The sequence below is a fragment of the Zalophus californianus genome, chromosome 4, assembly GCF_009762305.2.
Source record: "Zalophus californianus isolate mZalCal1 chromosome 4, mZalCal1.pri.v2, whole genome shotgun sequence".
Lineage (NCBI taxonomy): Eukaryota > Metazoa > Chordata > Mammalia > Carnivora > Otariidae > Zalophus > Zalophus californianus.
The window spans coordinates 153,003,629-153,028,659 of record NC_045598.1 but is presented as its reverse complement, the minus strand read 5'-3'; the positions used below and the strand labels follow the sequence as shown (position 1 = coordinate 153,028,659).

The 25,031-nt window shown below is 39.7% G+C and overlaps 1 protein-coding gene across 5 annotated transcripts in view; it reads left to right on the top strand.

The window, feature by feature from the left end:
* Positions 1-21,632, top strand: part of NIPAL2 (NIPA like domain containing 2) — a 73,023-nt gene extending 51,391 nt beyond the window's left edge. For all 5 annotated transcript variants that reach the window (XM_027571323.1, XM_027571314.1, XM_027571287.2 and 2 more), the window contains 6 exons: positions 5,174-5,270; positions 12,710-12,845; positions 14,758-14,846; positions 18,729-18,792; positions 19,988-20,082; positions 21,470-21,632. In XM_027571323.1, coding sequence (XP_027427124.1) covers positions 5,174-5,270; positions 12,710-12,845; positions 14,758-14,846; positions 18,729-18,792; positions 19,988-20,082; positions 21,470-21,582 — 594 coding nt within the window. In that variant the 3' untranslated portion in view covers positions 21,583-21,632. The remainder of the gene's footprint in view (positions 1-5,173; positions 5,271-12,709; positions 12,846-14,757; positions 14,847-18,728; positions 18,793-19,987; positions 20,083-21,469) is intronic.
* The last annotated feature ends 3,399 nt before the right edge of the window (positions 21,633-25,031 follow it).

The window sequence follows — 25,031 nt, the reverse complement described above, 5'->3', positions numbered from 1 at the left end:
GAAACTTCTGTCGTGAACATAAGATCCTTCACAAAATAATCTGCATGGTGCTCATTTTCTCTCCACCAGACAAAAAAAAAATTAAATCAGCAGAAGCAGGGGCCGAGCCCTATTGTTTGGGGTCATTCTAAGCTAATTATTAAGTCAGCCTTTCCGGCAGAGCTGCTTCAAAACCCACCACCAGGTGTCAAAAACCTGAAGGGAAAAAAGCTGTTTTTCTCAGGTTTCACTCTGTATCACATGGGGTTCCTTTGCTTTGCCGTCGGAATGCATACAGCCCTTGCACATCTGCACTGGGCCCACTTCGCCAGTAGCCGCAGCTGCCGCTCACCGAGCACGCTGAGCCCTGGGCGGAGCTCTGAGTCCCTTCTGTTCTTTCCCTCGGCAGCAGATGGGGAAACTGAGGTAGGTAACCTGTCTGAGGTTACATGAATACTAAGAATTCAAAACCAGGCAGCTCACCTCCACAGGGTGATGAGTGCCCTTAAATCTAGTTAGATTAGAGAATCAATCCAGAAAACCCGGAGTCAATTCAGAAAATTCATCCCGAACATTCTTTTCTTTTTTGAATTTTATTATGTTATGTTAATCACCATACATTACATCATTACTTTTTGATGTGCAGTGTTCCATGATTCATTGTTTACGAATAACACCCAGTGCTCCATTCAATACGTGCCCTCCTTAATTCCTTAATACCCATCACCAGGCTAACCCATCCCCCCACCCCCCTCCCCTCTAAAACCCTCAGTTTGTTTCTCCGAGTCCATAGTCTCTCATGGTTCGTCTCCCCCTCCGATTCCCCCCACCTTCATTTTTCCCTTCCTACTATCTTCTTTTTTTTAAAACGTATAATGTATTATTTGTTTCAGAGGTACAGGTCTGTGATTCATCAGTCTTACACAATTCACAGCGCTCACCAACATCTGTCGTTTCCTGACTTGTTAATTTTAGCCATTCTGACTGGTGTGAGGTGGTATCTCATTGAGGTTTTGATTTGGATTTCCCTGATGCCGAGCGATGTTGAGCACTTTTTCATGTGTCTGTTGGCCATTTGGATGTCTTCTTTGGAAAAATGTCTGTTCACGTCTTCTGCCCATTTCTTGATTGGATCATTTGTTCTTTGGGTGTTGAGTTTGATAAGTTCTTTATAGACTTTGGATACTAGCCCTTTATCTGATATGTCATTTGCAAATATTTTCTCCCATTCTGTCGGTTGTCTTTTGGTTTTGTTGACTGTTTCTTTTGCTGTGCAAAAGCTTTTTATCTTGATGAAGTCCCAATAGTGCATTTTTGCCCTGGCTTCCCTTGCCTTTGGCGATGTTTCTAGGAAGAAGTCGCTGTGGCTGAGGTCGAAGAGGTTGCTACCTGTGTTCTCCTTTGGGATTTTGAAGGACTCCTGTCTCACATTTAGGTCTTTCATCCATTTTGAGTCTATTTTTGTGTGTGGTGTAAGGCAATGGTCCAGTTTCATTCTTCTGCATGTGGCTGTCCAATTTTCCCAACACCATTTGTTGAAGAGACTGTCTTCTTTCCACTGGACATTCTTTCCTGCTTTGTCAAAGTTTAGTTGACCATAAATTTGAGGGTCCATTTCTGGGCTCTCTATTCTGTTCCATTGATCTATGCGTCTTTTTGTGCCAGTACCATACTGTCTTGATGATGACAGCTTTGTAATAGAGCTGGAAGTCCAGAATTGTGATGCCACCAGCTTTGCTTTGCTTTTTCAACATTCCTCTGGCTATTTGGGGTCTTTCCTGTTTTCATACAAATTTTAGGATTATTTGTTTCATTTCTTTGAAAAAAGTTGATGGTATTTTGATAGGGATTGCATTAAATGTGTAGATTGCTCTAGGTAGCATTGATATTTTCACAATATTTGTTCTTCCAATCCATTAGCATGGAACGTTGGTTCCCCTGGAAAGACTTCAGGTACCAAAACCTAAGTTAGTTTCCTATTACTTCTGTAACAAATTGTCACCAGCTTAGTGTCTTAAAACAATACAGACTTCTTATCTTACAGTTTTGAAGGTCAGAAGTCCAACACGGGTCTCACTGAACTAAAATCAAGGTATTGACAGGGCCATATTCCTTGCTAGTGCCTCTGGAGGAGAAGCCATTTCCTTGCCTTTCCTAGCTACTAGGAATGCCACCAGCATTCCTTGACTCTATTCTTTCTCACATTACATCTCTCTCTGACCAGGCCTGGGAAGATTCTCTGCTTTTTAGGACTCATACAATTACTTCAAACCCACTTGGATAATCCAAGATAATGTTCCCATCTCAAGGTCCATAGCCTTAATCACATCTCCAAAGCCCCTTTGCCATGTAAAGTAACATACACACAAGTGACAGAGATTAGAACATGGGCATCTTTGGAAGGCCATTATTCTGCCTACCAGACCTATATCGCTTAACCCCTCTGAGCCTTGGTTTCCTCATCTGTCAAATGGGGATAATAGTGCCTACCTCCTAAGGTTGTTGTGAGGATTCCATGAATTAGTGCAAGAATAGCACATGGTAAGCCTTCAGTAAGTGCTGTTATTATTTCTGACCTCTGAAGTAGCAATCAGCAAAGCAGCCTCTTCCCGGGTCCCAGCAACCTGTAGAAATCACAGCTGCTTTAATATTGGTGTTTTCAGAGAGGGAGAAAATATTGCTAGGGAAAAAAAACCCAACATGAATTCGTGCTGCTTGAATATTTTATTCCTGGGAGCTCTATGACCTCTTGCCACAAGACAGGACATAGGGCAACTACAGTCATTCTGAGTCACAGCAGCTCATGTTTTATTTATCTGGAGCCACAGAGATGGAATTTGGAAAAAAGTCATATGTGATATTTAGAACTGATAACTCCCCTCATTTTCCCCCATCCACTCCCAAAAGTAATCATCCTCTTGCTAATAGATTTAGCTAACACGCTCTGTGCATTAGTGCAGGAAGAGCCTCTTTCTCTCCAGCAACGAATACAGGGGTCCTAAACGCTGCTGTGAGTCATTTGTAATTGTATCATGTGAGAAATGGAAGCCTGTGGTTGAAGCAGGGACAAAGCCGGCAGGGATATTTCTGTTAACAATTGAAGATCCGTACAGACATTGGGACACCCAACGTTTTGATGGCAGCTTTGGGGAAGGCAAAGTGATAGGAGTTTAATAGCTCTTGTAGCATGCCTTGATTAAATTAAAGGCCTGGCAAATAAGTCCTATAAGAAAAAGTTAAAGTAATTAGTTTAATTAACCAGGAAAAGACTGAGGGATGACTTAATCTTCCATATGAGATGAAAGGTTTTTAAATGAGGAAGATATGGTCCTGCTGCTTTCCGTGTCCACAGAGAATGAAAGGGAAAAAAAAACAAGCAAACTTTGAACTGAAACAGTAGAGATACATGTTGATTTAGAGGAGGGCTCCATAAGTAAAATGCAGGCCTGAATGCAGTGAAGTCCCTAACTCTAGTAATTTTTAAGAAAAAAAATTAGTGGTGGTGTTTTTACATGTCTGATGCCAGAAAAGTAAACATTCATATTTATGATTTCAGTCCAGGGATACTGCCTCCTTGAAAAAAAAAATAGCTTTACTTCAGGTTATCTGAAGGACTTCAAAAAAGAAACAATGTTAAAACAAAAATAAAACTGAGAACTCAAAATCACATTAGTATGTTCTTAAGGGTGGGAAAATTTTAGACATTCAGTCAATTAATATTTATTGAACACTCAGTTTATTAGACATTAGGTCTGTTTTTTGGCAAGTTGCTCGTAATAAATTTGAGGTGTCATTTATTCATGAATTCCATAAATACGGATTGAGTGACTGTCGGTGCCCAGGCACTGAAGACAGTAACAAAGAGGACAGATAAGGTCCCTGTTCTCATAGAACCCGTGTGCTAGTCAGGGAGACAGAAAAAAACCCATAAGTGCATGAACAGGAAGTAGTCCCGATGATGATAAAACTCTCTACAGTAGATAAGGGGTGGCTCTGCTAGATCAGAGTGGTCAGAGAAGATGTCTCGGAGGAGGTGATCTTTAAGCTGAAATTTGAGTGATTGGAAGGAGCCATTGTAGGGAGATCGGGGAAGGAGTATTCCAGGCAACTCCAGCAGTTAGTGCAAAGGCCCAAAGGCAGGAGCCATCTGAGCTTTGCAGAGCACTGGGGGGGAAGCCATCTGTGGCTGGCTCAGGTGGGCCATCCAGGATTTTATTCTTAATGTGATTAGGAAACCGTAGGAGGTTTGAGCAAAGGAATGACTGGATTTAGTATATATTTCTAATACATATATCATCCTGGATAAGTCTCATTAGCAGTGCACAGTGAAAAACCAGGAAGTAAAAACTAGTATGATTCTGCATGTATAAAGTCCATACATATGCAAAAATAAACAGGGTGCTGTTTGAGGATACATAAAAGGTAGTAAACTATAAAGAAAGTGAATAATAAACACAAAAATTCATTGTAGTGGTTGCTGGGGAGATCCTAGGAGGAGTGGAGTACAATTGGGGAGTGGTACGCAAGAGACTTCAGAGGTCTTGGCAGGTTCTCTCTCTCTGGCTGGGTGCACGGCATGCGACTGCTTGTCATATTATATAAATACCTTATGTGTGTATCATATATGTTCTCTACGAATGACATATGTCATTATTCAAGTTGTGCTTTGACATGATTCCTCTGACTGCTGAGTGGCTGGATTGTAGAGGCAAGAGTCAAATCAGAGACAAATTGGAAGCTATTGCAGGGGTTAGAGAGAAGGTGGCAGGGAGTGGGGGAAAGGAAGGTGTTACCGGCTGGTGCAACGAGGTATGTATTGATGCCATTCATTGGGGGGTGAAGGCCCCAGGAAGGATAGGTGGGGAAGGAAGGCATTCAGGAGTTTAGCATTGCCCATATTTTGGGGATATGGCTATTAAACGTGCATGTGGAGATGCCTAGAAGATAGTTGGATAAATGAGACTGGAGTTGCCCATCTCAGGGTCATTGGCATATAGGTGAGGTTAGAGCTCTGGGTCTGGATGCCTGAGGCTCCTTATATTGTTCTCATATGTTTATAATTGTCTTAGGAACGCCAGTCACCCTCAGCTCTCATAGGAAAACTGTTGCAAAATCCGAAAGGGAAGTGTGGCATTCTGAAGACTTTGTATAAAATAATTTATAGTTTACTCTTTTTCATCTTTTTCATTTCTAGATTTTAGAAATATTAATTTTCTGCACTCTGCTATATTTCCATAAGAGAAAGGAAATGAAGCACATGGTGATACTGTTAACCCTGGTGGCACTTCTCGGTAAGGATGCGCTTTGTTTCCCAATTCTCTAATCTAGCCATGCGAAGTCAGGAAAGAGATTGGAAGGAGGCTCTTGAGCATTCATTCGACTCCTTTCTCGTTGTTTCTACTTTTCAACTCTGAACTGTAGTAATAAACCCAGTCTCAATTATGCAAATTATATTTTGCATGTCCATGGCTACAATTGGTATGTTTAATTCTTTTAAAAACATATGTAAGGGTTTTTACTTCTTGGTAATCTTATTTGCTGTCTGACAATTTGAGAATTGTCTTTCTTAGTATATAATTGAAAATTATTAAAAGAGGAACAAATGAATGATCCCAACTGAAACTTTTGTGTCAGGAATTACTTACCAAGACCGATCTTGTTTACATGTTTTAAAAAACTTTAATGAAATATGGCTAATAAGAAACGTAAATGTAAGCAGTATGATTTTCTTAAAAACATTTCTTTCATTCGTTGTTGAGCCACCCATCTCCTTTTTTTTCCAGAGTCATCTTATAAAATTTGAAAAGTGTTACTTCTATAAGCCCACTATATATATTTTTTTTTATTTTTTTTATTTTTTTAAGATTTTATTTATTTGAGAGAGAGAGAATGAGAGATAGAGAGCACAAGAGGGAAGAGGGTCAGAGGGAGAAGCAGACTCCCTGCTGAGCAGGAAGCCTGACGCGGGACTCGATCCCGGGACTCCAGGATCATGACCTGAGCCGAAGGCAGTCGCTTAACCAACTGAGCCACCCAGGCGCCCTATATATTTTTTAAATCTCCCCTCTCCCCTCCTCTCTCTCATATACACACACACACATACACACACACACATACACACACTCTCTGTCATATAAATCAACACTAGGAGCTCTCACTAATCATTTGGAAAATTGCCTTTTTAAAGATTTATTTATAATGCTTCTTTTGCCTCTTCTTTGCAGATAAGATGATCCATACATCGTGTGTTGTTTGCTATGACTCTGTAGGTTATACTTACACCATTGGGACAGGCAGTGCTCATGTTAAGGAAGGGCTGGAGCTTTCATTTTTTTTCATTTCACAAGCTAATTCTCTCCTTTGAATTGGAAGATTTGTATTTGTGGTAGTTACTTATAGAAACAAATTTATACTATGTTCAGGTATGCTATTGATCAAAAGAACAGAAAAAGAACTTTATATTTGTTTCTTTCCGAATTACCAGATAGGGAGAACAAAAGCAAACAACTGAGAGACAAAATGTGTAGTATATAGGAAAATATTGAAAACAAAGGAAATTTTAAATAGGAAAATAAGATAACAGTATTAAGATCATACACATCAGTTATGATCATAAATGCAAATGGGGTAAATTTACCTGGTAATAAAGATTTCCAAATTGGACTTCAGAAAAATTCCCAGCCTGATTTTGAAAAGGATTCTGAAATTGGATTCAGCCAGTGTTCTCTGGTTCAGATCTGTGAGAGTTGTAGAAATAGTGTCCTTTCTGACTGGCCCTTGCTGGTTGTGAAATACTTTGGCTTCATACATAAATGTCATCTAAAACAAAGTAACTCTGTTTGAAAGTAAAAGAAAGCAGAAGGCCATACTATTACTATCTAAGTTAAAATCAAGGCGGAAGCATTAAATGCAGCAGAGGCTCCTGGAAGCCCCACATTAGTATTTAGCTGCTCAGCATGGTGGGCCTGGGGGGTGAGGGGGGAGACACCAAGGCCGGGAGGCCTCAGGAGACTCGGGCAGCCGCTCTTTTGAAAACGACATTAACAGAAATATGAGAGGAGTAGAAACTTCTCTTAGCTCGTGGAAGGTAGGTAAACAGAAAGATATGTAAGGATAGAGGAGTGAGTCCTTAATTTTGATCTAATGTTGAACTCTAAATTCTGGAAAACAGACCACACACCTGCTTTCAAGTGCCTGTGTGACATTTACAGAAGTTAATCGTGTCATTGGCCACAAAGAAATCCTTGATAAAGTCCAGGAAGTTGAAATAGTACAGACCACATTCTTAGATCACAGTGAAAGAAAAACAGAAAATAATAACAAAAATAGAAACAAGTAAAACCGTAACATCTGGAAATGTTAACACTACTCTTAAACTGCAGCTGGGCCCAAGTAGAAACCAAGATTTCATTGCAGCATATATTTTAAAAATTATTATGAAAACACTTACTATTAAGCCTATAGTTTATGACTAATGCTGTATTCAGAAGGAAATTCATTACTTTAAATGTAAGTCAAGCATTCCACTCAAAAAGTTAGGGAAGAAAAACACTGAAATAAAGCTGAGGCGAGCAGAAAGGAGCAATTAATAAAGGTAAAAAAATAATGAAATAGAGAAGAGAAAAGCAATGGATTGATAAATAAACCCAAGAATCTGTTATTCTTAAAAGACATTACAATAGATCCTCCATAAGACCAAAAAAAAATCTCAAATACCCAAAGTTAGAAATAAAATTGAAAACAAATATGAAAACTTGGTTAAATAAAGGAAAATAACTATGGAGGAAATAGAAGCTACATCCTGAAAAGAACCAGGACTGCATACTTTTACTTTCAACCTAGACAGTAATGCCTTTAAATCTTTAAGAAACAGATTATTCTGATGTTGTTCAAACTATTTGAGGACATAAGAAGAAAGCTTTCACCTTTTTTTTTTACATAATCAGTATAAATACTGATCCCAAACACCACACATAAAGAATACCATGAACTAATTTCACTACTGAATATTACTGTAAAAGTCTCTAATAAAAAGAGGTAGGTAGAATCCAGGAAAAAAAAAATCATTCTTCACTTAAGACCAAGTGGTCTTAATGAAACTGGTTCTTTTTTCTTTGTAACACTTACAATAATTTGTACTTGCATAGTCTACTCATATATGTATATTCTGGTATGAACTCATCTCCCCCACCCGATTAGTTCTATGAGGACGCAGTCATGTCTGTTCTAGTGACACTGTATATAATTACCTAGAACTGAGGACAGTGAGTGCAAAGTAAACATTTTGAATTAACTAAATTAATTATGGGAATGAAAGGATGGTTCTTTAAGAAATCCATTAACATAGTTCATCATGTTAATGACTCGGAAGGGAAATATCATGTAAATCAATGCTGAAAAGACATGTTAAAGTTTAATATCCATTGCTAATAAAGAATTCGAAATGCAATCGGAATAGAAATATCTGTGTATTAACAACATGTTTCTCTCTTTTTAATAATTTTCACTTTATTGGGAAATATTGACACATATAGTGTATATATCTAATTGTACACAACACGATAATTTGATATGCATATACATTGTAGAGTGATTACCGAGCTCAAGATATAATGAACATATTTATCACCTCGTATGGTTAATATAGTTCACTGTTTTGTGTGTGTGCAGTGAGAATGCTCAGCAACCTTGGAGTACACAGTACCGCGTTATTAACTGTAGTCACCATGCTGTGTCTTAGATCCTCAGAACTTAACTCTTCTTAAACTAAACATTTGGACCCTTTGACTTACATCACCCCATCTGCCCCTATCCCCAGCCCCTGACAACCACCATTCTATTCTCTGTCTCTATGACACTGGAAGAATGTATTTCTCTCTCTCTCTCTTTTTTTTTAAAGATTTTATTTATTTGACAGAGAGAGACACAGCGAGAGAGGGAACACAAGCAGGGGGAGTGGGAGAGGGAGAAGCAGGCTTCCCTCTAAGCAGGGAGCCCGATGTGGGACTCGATCCCAGGACCCTGAGATCATGACCTGAGCCAAAGGAAGATGCTTAACGACTGAGCCACCCAGGTGCCCCAAGAACATATTTCTCTTAACCCAAAAGCTGGAGCACACCCATTGGTGAAAACCAGAAATGTTCTCACTACAGTAAAAAAAGGGAAAAAGGTATCCACTCTTCACTTTATACTTACCTGTGCTGGCTGGGCATTTTACAATGATCAGTAATGACTTTTACAAGAAAAAAATGATTGTGAAAATCATGTAGCAGCTTTGAAAAATATGTATAGTGTCAGGTTAAATGAAAAAGTAGCACACAATAGTGTACCTACCTTTGCTGTGATTAAAAGCACACATGGGTATTAAGGAGGACACGTACTGCATGGAGCACTGGGTGTTGTACGAAAATAATGAATCATGGAACACTACATCAAAAACTAATGATGTATGGTATGGTGACTAACATAACATAATAAAATAAAGTAAAATTTAAAAAAAAAAGCACGCATGAGGCGTACACTGGAAATGAATGAGAGGCAGTAGGCAGGTGGATTTTTCTTTTACTTTATTGTTAACATAATATTGTTTGTGTGACAAATTAAAAAATGAACTAAAAAAGAAAACAAAGTGAGGGCAACTGGGAAGAAAGAGATCTGGGTTCTGGTGCCCCATGCTTGTGGCTGCAATCTGCTTTCTTTTTCTTTTTTTTAAAGATTTTGTTTATTTATTTGACAGAGACAGCGAGAGAGGGAACACAAGCAGGGGGAGTGGGAGAGGGAGAAGCAGGCTTCCCACAGAGCAGGGAGCCCGACGTGGGGCTCGGTCCCAGGACCCTGGGATCATGACCTGAGCCGAAGGCAGACGCTTAATGACTGAGCCACCCAGGTGCCCTTGCAATCTTCTTTCTTAAAGGAGTCTTAAGACTCCCAGCAGAATGCTCAGCTGATCAGGAAGCTGGAAAGCTAGGAGGTCCTTCTCTCTGCTCTGCATACTCAGATTAGAGAAGCCAAATTAATAAATGAAATATTGATGGCTCTAATAAGGAGACATTGATGGCAATTTGGGAAAGTCTCTGGAAGGAGCATTTGATGAAGTAGGAGGGAACTGAGAAGGCCAGATTTCAAACACAGGTCAGCTATGTCAGGTAAAAATAGTATGCTCTAATGTCTATTGTTGAGAAATAAGAAAAGAGATTCATCAAGAAAAACATAAAAATCCATGTAAATGGGAGTGTGACTGGTACTCTATAGAAGGTGGCTTGCCAGTGTATTTCAGAAGAACAGCAGCTGTTAACAAAGTCCCCTTTAGGTGATTTTCCTAGGGCAATTGGCAGAGTGGCATGCAAAGATTTGTGTTCAGGAATATTTATCACAGCCTCATTTTTAATACCAAAAAAAAAAAAGGATGCAACCTAAATATGCAAAAATAGGGAATTGCCAAGGTAAAGTATACACTGATGCAAAGGCATACTCCACAGCTGATGAAAATCATGCTTTAGAAGAATATTTAATGGCATAGAAAAATACTTAATGGCAATTGAAAATAGGTTCCTAAATAGTATATACTGTATGATTCGTATGTTACAATATATTCATACTTAGAGACAGAAAAATAGCTACAAAGAAATATTCCCAAATGTTAAAAATGATTTGGGGATGAGTGTTGAGATTACAGGTGATTTTCATTTTTCTTTCCAGGCTTTTCTGCATTTTTCAAATTCTCTTAAAGGAACATGTAAACTTTTATAGCTTAAAAAAATGAGTTTAAAGATTATTCATAATCCCAGTGCCTAGAGATAGCCACTGATAGCATCTTGGTGTAGTTTCTTCTGGCATTTTTCCTAGACTTTTTTTCTGTATATAAAAAGAGAAGATACATACTTTATATTTTTATATATATGTTAGAATGATACTGCGTTAAATTTTGTATTTTCACCTGTCTTCATTAACCACACGCCCACCCAAAAATAAAACGGAAATACTTGTCACCAGCCTAGAAGTAACTTGCAGAGTTACAATAGAGTTGTTAATCAGTTGGTGATTGTACATGCTTTGAAAATACAGTGATTAACTATAGCAAGCCGATAGTTGGTTTAGCTGTTTAATAAAAAAGTCTACTTTTGTTTTTGTTTTGCGGTTAAGTATAATTTAACATCAGATGGTAGTTGCATTAGATGACCTTGAAGGGCCTTTGCAATCCGAAGGTTGTGAGGCTAATGGAACGGTGTGTTCAACTCCTTCCCATTAGTGATCCCTTTGGGAAACCTGGCTGTTCGGACCACAAGACCATAACCACATTGTGCTCAATTTCAAGCAAAATTTTGAGGAGGAAACCAAGGTCCCTTAAGAGCTAACCCTACAAACTCAAACCATCAAGTGACACACATCACCGCAGATATTTAAAATTCCTAGATTAGCTAAGGTATGACTATTGTCATAATCTATAGAAAACATGTAAAATGATGAGGTCAAAAGACATTTTGAGATGAAGAGGAGCCTGGTTGTAAGGACCTCTTTGTTCAGATTTGGGGTTTGTTTTTAGAATTTATCGACTGTTCTCTGTTAATTATGACTCTTAATGGAAAGAAAATGTCTAATTTGGAAGTGTGGCATGGTACTCTTCAAAGTAAAGTATATTTTCAGTTTTTGGAAAGGAGATTATGGGAGGCTTTCCCTGGTTAGCCATCAGCTGCTATTTTAAACTGATTTTATATATACATATAAAATATATGAAAGCTAAAATATTCAAAAGCTAAAAGGGATAAAGCCCAGATATATTATGACCAAGTAGACCAACAGCACCAAAGACAATGTTTTTCCTTCACATTGCCTTTGATTATAGTTATTTGATTTCATGTAAAAATTATTTTTCACTTTCTGTAGGTTTCAGCTAAGTTATGGAATTATATGCAACATTAAATGAACAAAAACAAAAAGAAAACATGATTTTCTTCCTACAGAGACATGATGCTTCTAGGAAATGCTTCATTGCTTTCATGTTATAACTTATCAAGTCACTTCATTGCTATTTGGGACCTATGTAAAACTTGTTCTCCTATGGATATGTTCCTCTTTAGCATAGAGAATAGACATTGCTTATGTAAACCTTAGATTTTATGGTTGACTCTGAGAAATGCATGCTCAGCTCTGGTCCTGCTTCCTATTACTGTCTTTGTAAAAAAATATATATTTTTTTCATGAAACTTCTAGGCATTTATGAACAAAAAAGCTCATACAGAGACTCAGGACAACTCTTAGTAAACTCACAGAGTGAACTACCTTCCACACACTGGTTTTCTCATGTGTTTGGCTTTAAATTTTTTCAGTATAGTTTAATAGTTATTTTCCCCTTCGTGTCACATGGACTGTCTGACTTTTCTTCTCTCCCCCCTTCATTGTTTTCTGCTCTCCCATCTCCTAGTAATTATAAACTCTGCAGCATCCTTTCAACAGTAAGGGCTGGAAAATAAGTATCTTGCCGCAAAGATAAAAAAGCACCCTGTCGCACAGCAGATCTTTAGCTGATTTAAGCAAAATCAGAGTCCAGCGTGGCTTCAGGCGAGAGAGCTACTGGTTGTCTGGCACCCCGTCCTACCATCACCTCACTCGAGCCTGCATTCCGAAAGCATAATGGGGGTTATTGACGGCTCCACTGTGCAAACTGGAGATATTTGATTGTGATTCTGTCTCAAAGATGTATTTTATTTGTGTTTCTTGTTTTCTTTTTCAGCCTCGCTGACGGTTATCTCGGTAAAAGCAGTCTCAGGCATGATCACTTTTTCTGTGACGGATAAAATGCAACTAACTTATCCCATCTTCTATATCATGTTTATCATCATGATCGCATCTTGTATTTTCCAAGTCAAGTAAGTTAGCTTCTGCATACTCACTCATCTTTCAACATTCCTGTGCTTCTCTGAGCATTAATCTTTATTGGCGTCTGTTGATAATTAAAATGAGGTGCAACTGATTTCTAAGGGTGAAGGGTCTACAGCTTATCCTCAGCCAGCATGCCTCACTTTATCCTCCGTGTCCAATAATAAGTTTTTTTTTTTTTTTTCACTGAGCATTGCCTTCATGTCTTGTGAGTTCTAAAGTATGGCCATAATCTAGCTAAGTGCACTTTGATACTTTCCTGATGCTCTTCTGCTTGTAATTAATATCCATCGTACGCAGGTTGTCATTAGCAATAAATCAAAGGGGCAGGTCCACATCCAGGATTTCATTCTAAATATAGGAAATACATGAACCCTTCACCTTCATCCTTAGCTCATGCTCATTAATTGCCCAGGGATGGACAAAACCAGACGTTTGGCTGGGAGGGAAATCCTTTCCCCAGAACTTTGCATCATTGGCCAGAATTTTCTTTGTACCCCTGGGATGGCGGAATGATTGTTTTATGTTTCTCTGGGGGCCTAATAGTGGTGACATGGAACATTTTAAATTTCTGTTCTTCTCTCCCCCCACCTCCATCTGCTCCAGTCACTTCCCCTCCATTTCACATCGTGATTATGGCTTTGCCTGCGAGGCTGTCTTTAGTCAGCCAGGAAGTTTTCTGTTTATCACAAAATGCTGTGCAAAAGCACCATCCCAGTGTCAGCTGGGAAATCAGAGCCTACACTCAGGAAGAGAGTGCTCCTCTCCGCAGGCGCTGGCAGTCAAGTCTAATAGCCGCGGGGCGGACATGGGCCCTGTTGCAAGGAATGTGGACAATGACTGGAGAACCCTAGTGCTTGGTCACTGTTTCACTTGTCATTTCCTTATGAGAATGAGTGTGTTTCTCAGGCTTGGCCCTCGCTACTTTCTTTCATCTCCCTTTCTTCTTCTGAGTTCATCAGCACTGCTAGAATATCTTTTGGAGTTTCGAGATGAGCATTGTTATCTTTCAACTCCGCTTTATGGATTTCAGTGGCAGGTAGAACTGAAGGTACCCTGCATTTTCCTACCCCGTTGTTCTAGTCCCTGCCTCTGCCACACTGGAGCTACGGTGAACGCACTAGAACCGTAGGACTGGCCACCCAGCGAAACCGCCCAAGGAGGTGTGTTTGTTCATAGATAACGTACATATATATATATATATACACACACGCACATGTATACGTACGTAAGTGTGTGCACATGGGCACATGTGTACACACACACGCTCAGGCACATCGGGGCTCTACCCACAGAACATTTTTTTTCAGTTGTGCTAGAATAGGAGCTGAACTTTTTTTTTTTTTTTTAATTGTCCAGTTGGTGTCAGTGACAGGGCAGTGCATCTTCCTTGGGGGAGCTGGAATCACGCTGGTGGCCAGAGTGAGACACTGAGCTCTCACATGTGCTCTGCAGCTGGCGTCCTGAGCATTGTTTTCCAAACGTTAAACATTCCTTCACTTCTCCATCTTCTTTCTTGGCACGTGGCATGTCAATGGATAGCTATACTATTCCCCAGATATGCTATTTAACAGATTCTAGGGTCTATTCTAATGAATCAGCTCCAGTGTGATACTGGTCCAGCAGCTTGAATCGCTTCCAACTCAAACTTCTGTGGCCTCAGAATATGATTAATTGCTTTTCATTGTTACTGTTGTTGGTTTAAACAGACCATAAAACCTGACATCTGATCTCATACATCAGATGCATATAAGCTATGACTGCTGATTGGAAATGCCCTTTTACTGCACTTCCTCTCCCTTTGTAGTTGTAGCTTAAGGACATGCATTTCTTGATGTTATTGTTAACTTATTGCTGAGCGTCTCTTAAAGCCAGGGCTCCAGTAAGTGCCTTCTGCTCTAGGTTCCTGAATCAAGCCACGAAACTCTACGGTACAACGACGGTGGTGCCGGTCAACCATATTTTCTTTACGACCAGTGCCATTATTGCAGGTGAGCTTTGGCTTTCTATCCTCAGGTGATTCTACCCCCACACCAGACATAAATCACGTTTCTGTCTGAGTAAATGAGACAATCAAGGAATCTTGAGGTTATAAGGGACTGTGTAGCCCACGTCATATCATCCTCACCTCCACCCAGGACTGAACTTCCTCCATAACGTCCCCTAGGATGGGTTATTCTGCTTTGTGTGAAGGCTCCCCAGGGTTCTCTGTCCCCAGAGATAGCGCAGTTCTGTTTTGGATCACTCTAATTATTTGGAGAGCTTGAATTATTAGAAAGTGTTTCCTTATACTGGCCTTGAAACTAGCCTCCCTGTGAATTCAAGACTCTCATCTTAGTTCTGCTTTCCGGAGTCTTCTCCTTGCCAGCCCTTCTGATAATCAAAGCAGCTGAAGGGTCCTCTTGTGTCTTCTCTCTGGACCAAACATCCCTATTTCCATGAATTCTTCCCTCCCTGTCCCTCACTGCCTTGATCAGAGAGAGGGGTCCAAAACTGAATCCGAAACTGAACCCAGTGTTCCAGGGAAGGCCAAGCAGATGAGCATAGAAACTATTATCCTTGCTGCTCTGACCTCTGTTTTTCTGCTATTATAGTTCTTCGGTATTTACTGACAATTATATATATATATATATATATATATATATATATATATATATATATATATATGAGACACAATAGTGTTCTTAAAAAAGCACAAATTTGAAAAATGATCCAAATCAAAATACAGTAGATTCCGGTATCTCACTCCTAAGTTTAGTACTGGTGTGGCCTAGTTTACTGGCTTATTGGATATATTTACTACCTTCTCATATTGGAAGTTCATTTCCCAAAGCAAAATTTATGCATTTTGGAAGCAATTAAGGATTATGTTCCCTAATTGGCACATCTTTCTTATTTCATGGCAAACAATGTGACTGCTAGTGGACAGTTTTTAAGAGTAATTGATGCATTTGTTTTATTTCCCAAAATTGAACCTTACTTTTAAAGAGAAAGATCATATACCAAGACATCTGATTTTTTTTTAGCATTTTATGCTTGTTGACAAAAGAAAGTAAGAAAAGATTGCACATTTGTGTGCCCTAGAATTACTAGAAAAAAATTAATAGGGCCAAAAAGAGTTGCAGGCATGACATATGTCCTAATAGTTAATGTTGTAAAGATGTATAAAAAAAAGGTAGTTCCCTTGAAAAGAACATTTTGTAGGAGGACCAACAGAGCTGGAATCTCAATACTCAACACACCAAGTAATTGATGAGTCAGGGAGGCTGGAGCTTTCTGGGAGCGATCATTCATCTGCTGTTGCTGAAGTGTGAAATGGAGATGAAGCTTCTTGACTAACTTTCCCTTTTTGCCCCCATCAAAAAGTCTAGCTTAAGATTGAAATGCAATACCATATTTTGCCTAGAAACTAGTAAGGTTTCTGTTTTGTTCTTTTTATTGCTATAATAACTGATGCCCACAAGGCATGACAGGTGCTCTCGTGGAGTTGGGTGGCATGGACCTCCCTCCTAGAGCTCAGTTTCATAGTCTTTATCGAGAGCCTGAAAAATGTTTCTAGTCTCTGATCCTACAGCTCAACAACAACAACAACAAAAATAACCCAATCTAAAGCTGGGCAAAGTCCTTGAATAGACAGTTCTCCAGAGAAGATGTACAAATAACCAATAAGCACATGAAAAGATGCTCAACATCATTAATCCTTAGGGAAATTTAAGTCAAAACCATGAGGAGATACCACCTTATACCCATTAGGATGGCTACTAGCAAAAACAAAACAACAAGAACAACAACAAAATTAACAAGTATTGCTGAGGATGTGGAAAAATTTGAATTCTATGCACTGTTGGCGGGCGTGTAAAATGGAGTAGCCACTATGGAAAACACTATGGCAGTTCCTCCAAACATTAAACATAGAATTACCATGTAGTCCAGCAATTGCACTTCTGGGCACATATCCGAAAGAATCAAAAGCAAGGACACGAAGAGATACCTGTATGCCTGCGTGATAACAGCATTATTCACAATAGCCAAAAGGTGGAAGCAATTCAGATGTCCATCAATAGATGAGTAGAAAGAGAAAATGTGGTATGTCATACAATGTAATATTATTCAGCCTTAAAAAGGAAGGAAATTCTAACCCATGCGACAACATGGATGAACCTTGAGGACATTATGCTGAGTGACATAAGCCGGTCATAAAAAGACGAATGCTGTATGATTGCACCTATATGAGGTATCTGGCATAGTCAGACTTACAGAAATGGGCAGCAGAGTAGTGATTGCCAGAGGCTGGAGGAGGGGCAAATGGGGAGTTGTCCTTTAATGGGTATGGACTTCCAGTGTGGCCAAGTGAGAAAGGTCTGGAGATTAGTTGCTCAACAGTGTGAATATACTTCGCACAACAACTGCAAACTTAAAAATGGTTATGATGGTAAACTTTAGGTTATTTGTATTTTACTACAAATTTTTTTAAAGATTTTATTTATGTATTTATTTATTTGTCAGAGAGAGCACAAGCAGGGAGGAGGGTCAGAGGGAGAGGGAGAAGCAGGCTCCCCGCTGAGTAGGGAGCCTGATGCAGGGCTCGATCCCAGGACCCTGAGATCATGACCTGAGCTGAAGGCAGATGCTTAACCGACTGGGCCACCCAGGCATCCCTTTACTACAAATTTTTAAAAAGATGTTTCTATTCTTTACAAAAGAAATTCTGCTTTAAGGGGCAGTAACAAGAAAAATCCTAAAGTACTGAGAAAAAAAGAAATGTACAAAGAAGTTTATTGCTACTTGACTAAAACAAAAAAATTTCAAAACAACTTAAAATGCCCTTGGAGAAATGAATATTATGGTACATCTGCTTAGGATAACATGGGAACATTAAAATGATTACAAGGAAGTATGCAATAACATGGAAGAATGCTCTCAAAATGTTTATCCACTCGACAAATATTTATTAGAACTGGACGTGGCTTCTGCCTGAACGAGGTTTATTCTCTAGGTGAGGAGATGGGCTTCTGAGAGTGCTCCTTGGGTATAGGACTCTGGCTTGTCCATCATGGTAGCCACAGCACCTCGCATCGTGGCAGGCACGTAGGACTCCATAAATATTTGTCAGCTGACTAGCCAGGCTAACACCACACACACACACACACACACACACACACACAAATTCAGTTCCACATAATACATAATTTAAAGATAACTTTAAAAAAAAAACAACTCTCTGAAGGCTTTGGGACCTTAGACCAAGAAGAAATCATCAAGACCAACAAGGAGAGAAGACGAGTTTATCAGAATAAATAACACATCCAAGTTTTCCTTCCCCCAAAAGGGAAGAGCAGAAGAAAGAGAAGGGAGAGGGGCTCAGCAGTGAGAAACAGAGCTGGGGAGAATGGTTCCCACATCCTCTAGTGCGTGAGCGCGCAGGAGGCATTTCCAAGAGCGTCAGCCTGGGTGGCCAGCCGCTGTGCTGAAGGGAATGCCGTGTCCCAGGCCCCAGAGCCCACCCAGACTCTCAGGTCAGGCTTGCTGACCCCTGGCCTAAAAGTGTAGGTGGGAAATGTCACTAGAGTTTTTTTCATTGCCTCTTCCAGTGGGACAAATCCTAGACTGGATAAGAAATTTCTATTTCCAAAAGCTATGTCAATTGTGTTGATTTTATAATAATAATACATTATATAAAGTCTAGGAATCTATGTTCTTTTTGAAATCACTGAAAATGTAAGTGTGGCATGCAAATATTTTTAAACTTAAGCTACTGAATGTGCATTTTAAGGGTAATTATCCTTAGAAAAAAATAATACATGAACATAATTTGAAAGCTAGTATATATATTCTTACCCTAAAATTAAGTTTGTCTTTTATTCCTGTTATAGGTATCATATTTTATCAGGAGTTCCTTGGCGCAGCTTTTCTAACTGTATTTATATATATTTTTGGGTGAGTAGATGTCTCATAAGTAAGGAATGTGAAATCCTATTACTTTTATGTGGGATTTTTGGCATTATATCTGAGGTACAGAAGATTGGAAGACAATATAAGAAACATTAGTTTCCTGAGCTCTTAAAAGAAACATAGTTTTCAATATAACACCCTCCGCAGGACTCTGTGTCTTTGACTTGGTAATTTGGGTCTCTCTCTGAGGGTTCTGAACCTGGGGATTTTCAGTTCCAGCCAAGGTCTAGATAAATCCACCATCAGCTGTTGGAGCTATCCATTAACTTTCCGTGCTAAATCAGACCTATCTCGCTCTTGGAAATTTCTTGGTTAGAACTCATTCAGGAACCACAGATGCCTCTAGGATTCCCTAGAATAAAAGGTTAAGTCTGGGGCAGATTTTTAGCTTTGGACCTAATAACATCAGATTGGTAGTATCCCTTTCCTGTGTCTGGGTGCCCATCTTTAACCCTTCCTGGAAATTCGGTCGGCATCATTGCTGACATTCTTGCAAACAGAGAGCAGAACTTTGACAGAATATCACCCATGTCTAAGATCTTCTGTTGGTTCCAGCTGGCACTCCATTAATGCTTTGCTGTTTCTCGCTCTGGCGTTCTGCATGACCATTATTATGCAGACTTGAGCCCAGGCTATTTTCAGCGTAGAAAACCATCTAGCTTGAAAATTCAATTTCATAAGATACTTGGGCAAGCCTAAACTTCTAGGATCTGGAAACTATGACTATTCTTATGGCCAAGGACAATTAGATTTCTTAGAAAATTAAAGAAATATACATATTTCTTATATATATATATGTATATATATATATATATATATATGTATATATATATATATATATATATATATATATTTGCTCGTGTTGCATGCCAATAATGGGTCTGGGCATGCATGGATAGAAAATGAGACCTAATGTCTACCCAAAGGGTTTAGAGCTGGAATTAGCCTCCAGATGGTAAAAACCTGGGGCAGAGATTTATTGGAAGCTGCCCAGGTCTTGGTTCTGGGGAAAAATATAATTGGCTGCAGCAATTAAGACAAGTTCTAGGAGGCTTACCATGAGAAACAGGAAAAACAAAACCAGTGGAATTTATGTCATCATGTAGACTTAGGGAGCTGTTATTTAACACCATGGGTTGTTTCAGTGTTCTTGTGTTCCTTATTAATATTGTTCTTACAGGTGTTTTCTGTCATTCCTTGGTGTGCTTTTGGTCACAAGAAACCGAGAAAAGGAACATCTGCCACAATCTTACATTGATTTTGGAAATATTCCTGGTAAAACAGTATATTCTTTAATTTATGATGGAAAACTTTATAAATTAGTAGTTGCTGGTATTATTGGGGGTGTTAAGATTAATATAAAACATAATTCTTATAACCCAAGAAAATGTCTATTTAACCATGAAACCAGAGGTGATGTTTTAACTGTCAGTGTTAATAATCATTTATTTGAATGTTGGTTTTGCACAGAACACTGGGGATATAAGAGAACTGGCCCCTTTTTCTTGATTTGGGGGATGTTGCCAATTTCTTTTTTTGGGTTCCCTTAAACTGAAAAAGGGTGGGGATAGAAGTAGGGAATGGCTGTAGCAGGGGTCCCCTGCTGCTCAGAGAGCCTTTGAAGGAACTTCTAAGGACAGGAGCTTAGGCTGCCAAGGACCATCATTCCTGCGGGAGACTGCAGTGGCCTGTGCACGGTGGGGCCAAAAGGGATGTTCTTCACCGTCGCCTGAACAGGGAGAGATTCTCCCCCTCCCCTTTGCCTTCTTCATCCCAATCCATTTCACACGCACCATCTTTGCAGTCCTCCGCTCTCACTGGGCAGTAACTCGCTGTCGTCATGTAGACAACAGAAGCGATGTTCAGAACAAAGCAAACGGTTGTGTCCTCACCTCCTCCCCTGCCCACCCAATATATCCAGCTTTGCTAGGGATTTGGGGTGACCTACAGGCTTCTAGACCAAAGTAATGATGTTCTGACAGCTTCCTCTACCATTCTGTTAGGTTCCAGACTTTGAAGCAAAAGCCATTAAAGCCTTGTCCCTACAACTGAGAAAATATGACCCAAGGAATTCCGTGTTCTCTTTCCCTCTTGGGCCCTCTTACCAGCTAAGAGCGTTCAAGGCAAGAATTGGCATTCGTGGCAAAGTTGTGCATTGTGAATGACTTGTGTGGTTAGAGGCTCTTGGGTAGAAAATATCATTTAACTCGATTTTTCGGTTCACAAAGCCCCAAACATAGGATCAGCAACAGCTTTTAGAAGCTGCTATGGAAATCTGCTTTTCTTTGTTGTCACATGCATTAGAGCAAACACGGAAAAGGAGAAAGGACACTGGGAAGGAAGGTGTGGAGATGAGTGGATGCTTCATGTTCATCTCTTGACCAGCCAACCCGGTTTCCATGCCCAGCACAGGAGACCCCGTGTGGCGGGAAGACCACTGTCTCCTGTGGAGAGTGTGTGGTCACCACAAGGGACACAGAGTTCCAGGGCCTTTTCTTCCTGACATTGATCTCTTCTGTGCAGAGGGTGACCACAGAGCACTAAAAAAAAAAAAAAAAAAAAAAAAAGGAATAAAATGTGGCCTAAAGAGAGGGGAAATTATTATTAAGATGTATTCTTTTCTAAGAGCGCAAAAGATTTTTTGTGATTGTTATCTCCACAGGGAAACAAATGTTGGACAAAATACAACCAGATTCAAATGGCTTATCCTATGGAACTTTGCCTGATGGAAGTGACTCAACAAAGAGCCAAAGTGGAGAGAAGAAAGAGGTCTAAGCCGCAGAGAGGGAATGGCTGCTGGCCTGTTATTCGATACCACCTTTAAAAAACCTCCCTTTGTGTCCGCAGCTAGTTTGTTCTGACGCGCGCACGAGCATTACACTGGCCTTTAACAGCCAGGGGCCTTCCTAAGCTTTGACAGTCTCTTGTCTTCACAAAATGTAATTTGAAGTGTTCCCCACACCCTGGAGGTCCCCCTCGTGAACATCGAACTGGCTAGAACTTAATGAGAGCCTGGCTCCCCAAGCAGGAGTGTCACACAAAAATGTGCATTCACGATTTGGCCACAGAACACACAGGCTGCCCTTCCCACATAACTTCGAGCCTCAGCTGCTTTGCTTCAAAGAGACATGTTCATCCCCCAACCTCACTCCTGTACCAAAGGTTTGAGAGCATTCATTTCTCCTATGACGTCTTTTATGAGCCTCCCCCATAAGGATCTCACCTTTCCAGTCCTGAGTTAGAATGGTGAATCATCTTTTTTTCTGAAAATGAGCCCTATTTTAACTGTCCTTTGGAAAATTAAGGGTATCTTTAAAATGAGAGTCTGTAAGTGGCATTCTGTGATGGTGTATACCTTGGCTGGTGAACTTTTTCAGATGAAGAAAGGAGCAATTTAAGAATTAAGACCAATTTTTCAAAAAATATAGAATGATGGACATTTTCTTCAGCTATGTGATCCAATTATACTTGAGTTGAACCTGAAAACTTCATACCCCATATTCGTATCATTCTTAGGACTCACCTAGTTGGTTTGTTGTATGTTTCAACTCTTGACGCAAGTCTCAAAAATCGTATCTAAATTCTTAGTATTATTTAGTATTATTTTCACTAGCATACCACTTCCTCCCCCAAGTTATTATATCAAGCTTTATAAATTCTTCTAGGCAAGAGTGCAGCTATGAGTAGAGAATTGGATTTTAGCCATTTAAGTCTGTAGACGTAGCCAGGTGACCCAACCTGAGTCTAGAGGAAGGCCATGTGCTCCCAGACCTGAATGGCTTTTCTGCTGTGACTAGTCACATATCTACTAAGATTGATTTGCAGATAGAGTCCATAATCACACGTGTTATTAATGATCTACTAATATAGTTAAATGACAAGAAGAAAGAGAGCCTTCCTTGTAAGCAACATCAAGGAAGAAGCCCTATCCTAATGATATTCCAAAAGCTTCCGATCACTTCTGACATGCCAGTGCAAGGTTGTTCCAGCCAGTTGTCTTGCATTTGTAAAGGTGGTATAACTCAGAGCTATTGAGACTGCAATCTTAACTGCTTTGGGTCTTTTAGCTTTGTTCTTTGTTGTAACCTATACTCCTGGCCAAACCTGGCCACAAAGGCAAGATTCGAATCCATCACCAGTATATGAATAATAACTTAGACCCTGTGTCTGGCTTTTGAACTCCCAGTAAGAATTCCTGCTATCGTGGAAAGTATCCCCTAATTCAAATAAAGCAGTCATATAATTTATGGCATGTTTTACTGAATTGGTCCAACATGTTGGCACTGGAAGGCTCAGCTAAGAAATGTGTCTGGTGTCTTAAACTACAGATTTCTGATGACTCTTAAAACTGGTTTCAAAGATTGTGAAAATATTTAGACTAAAGAGTTTCACTTGAAGTAGGACTACATTTATAGCGACAGCACGTGGTTTTGAGCATTGTCGAATTTTGTACAGACACAGCATGATGCCAATACTTTAGAAGTTGCCAACATTTGCCTCTTTTAAAAGTTTTGAGAAATGACATTGACTTATGCATATTTAAGCAATCCAGCAATGCTTTAGAAGTCCAGGCAACATATAAAATATACTGAGACCTAATTTTACTTTCCATATTGCTTCTTCAAAGCAAGGTGAATGGGAGTTTTAGTTGTACTGGCTCATAAGATTTTTTAAATTACAAAGTGCATGACAACAACCAAAGCCAACCCAGTCCTTCTCTTGGCATTGTGAATTGGGGACCTTTAGCCAACAACTTGACTCATTTGACTATTTGTCTAGACGAGGGGTCTGCAAAATTTTCCTGTAAAGATGCGGAGAGTAAACATTTTTGGGTTTGTTGGCCAACGTTGCCTGTCGCAACTACTCAACTCTGTCACTCTAGCATGAAAGCAAACATAGCTAATGTGTAAATGAATGAACATGGCTATATGCCAGTAAAATTTTATTTACAAAAACAGGTGGTCAGCCCTAGGACTGTAGTTGGCCAATCCCTGATCTAGATTCCTCTATCCTTGCTGTGCAGTTTCTTGCTCCTTGGGCGTTCAGGAGTTGAAAGGTGACACTTCATGATTCGTGACAAACTAGAATACTATGGGATTGTGGAGCCATGTCTTGATATTTACATTAGGATCTTGTTGTTTATATAAGATACAGATGGAAGTGATGAGTTTGTTATTGGTGCCCAGGTCTCTCTTGAAAGCAGTGGTTCAGGGGCGCCTGGGTTGCCCAGTTGGTTAAGCGTCTACCTTCGGCTCAGGTCATGATCCCAGGGTCCTGGGATTGAGCCCCGTGTCGGGCTCTCCTCCCCGCTCGTGCTCTCTCTCTCTCTCAAATAAATAAATAAAATCTTAAAAAAAAAAACCAGTGATTCTTTTGTGTCACTACCTGTATTGGAAGAGCCTCTCCAATCCCACAGTCCAAGTTGATAATAGCTTCAGAAATAAGTACTAGTGACCTCTCATTAAAGCAGAGGACTTTCTCATCTGATTGTTTTCAATTTAAGTGTTTGCTCATTCTATACCCATAATACTTTCACTACCAGAATCGCTTGGGGAAAATATACAATAAAAACTTCTCAAGCGGTGACTCAGAATGTATTTTTCAACACCCCCATCCCACCCCCACAAGCTCCTGGAAATTCTGTTTTGTGGCAGAGAAAGAACAGGAAAGGACAGATTTCATAGATTATTGCAATTTCAGTGCTATTGAAGAGTAATGGTGATAATGTGCAGGTTTGGCTCCAAAAGGAACAGGTGTAATGGTGGACATGATTCAAATGGATTGAAACCCTGAGCCAAATTCCTGGAAGCCAAGAACCCTCTTTACGCTCCTTGTTTCCAAGCACACAACTCATCCAGGAATGGTGACTGTATATGCTCGGCCACACTCAAGGCTGCTTCATACTTGCCAATTTAATAGCGATATTGTGGACATAAATACAGCAGTTCCTAAAATGAACCTTCTTGACACCCCTCCAGACTGCTTTACTTAAATTCCATGGCTGGTTATAAGGACAATCCTTGCACTGGGCAACCGCAAACGTAACGCACGTGTCTGGCACTAGTGGATATGAGTGCTTTAGTGAGGTCGCTAGATAAAAACACCACTCATTTTGAACTTTTCAAATAAGATCTCAGAATTGAACCTACCATGATTGTGTGGGAAATTTAGGAGCTGCTTCTAATCGTTAGACTCATCAACAGTCTGGCTCTTATTATGGCCAT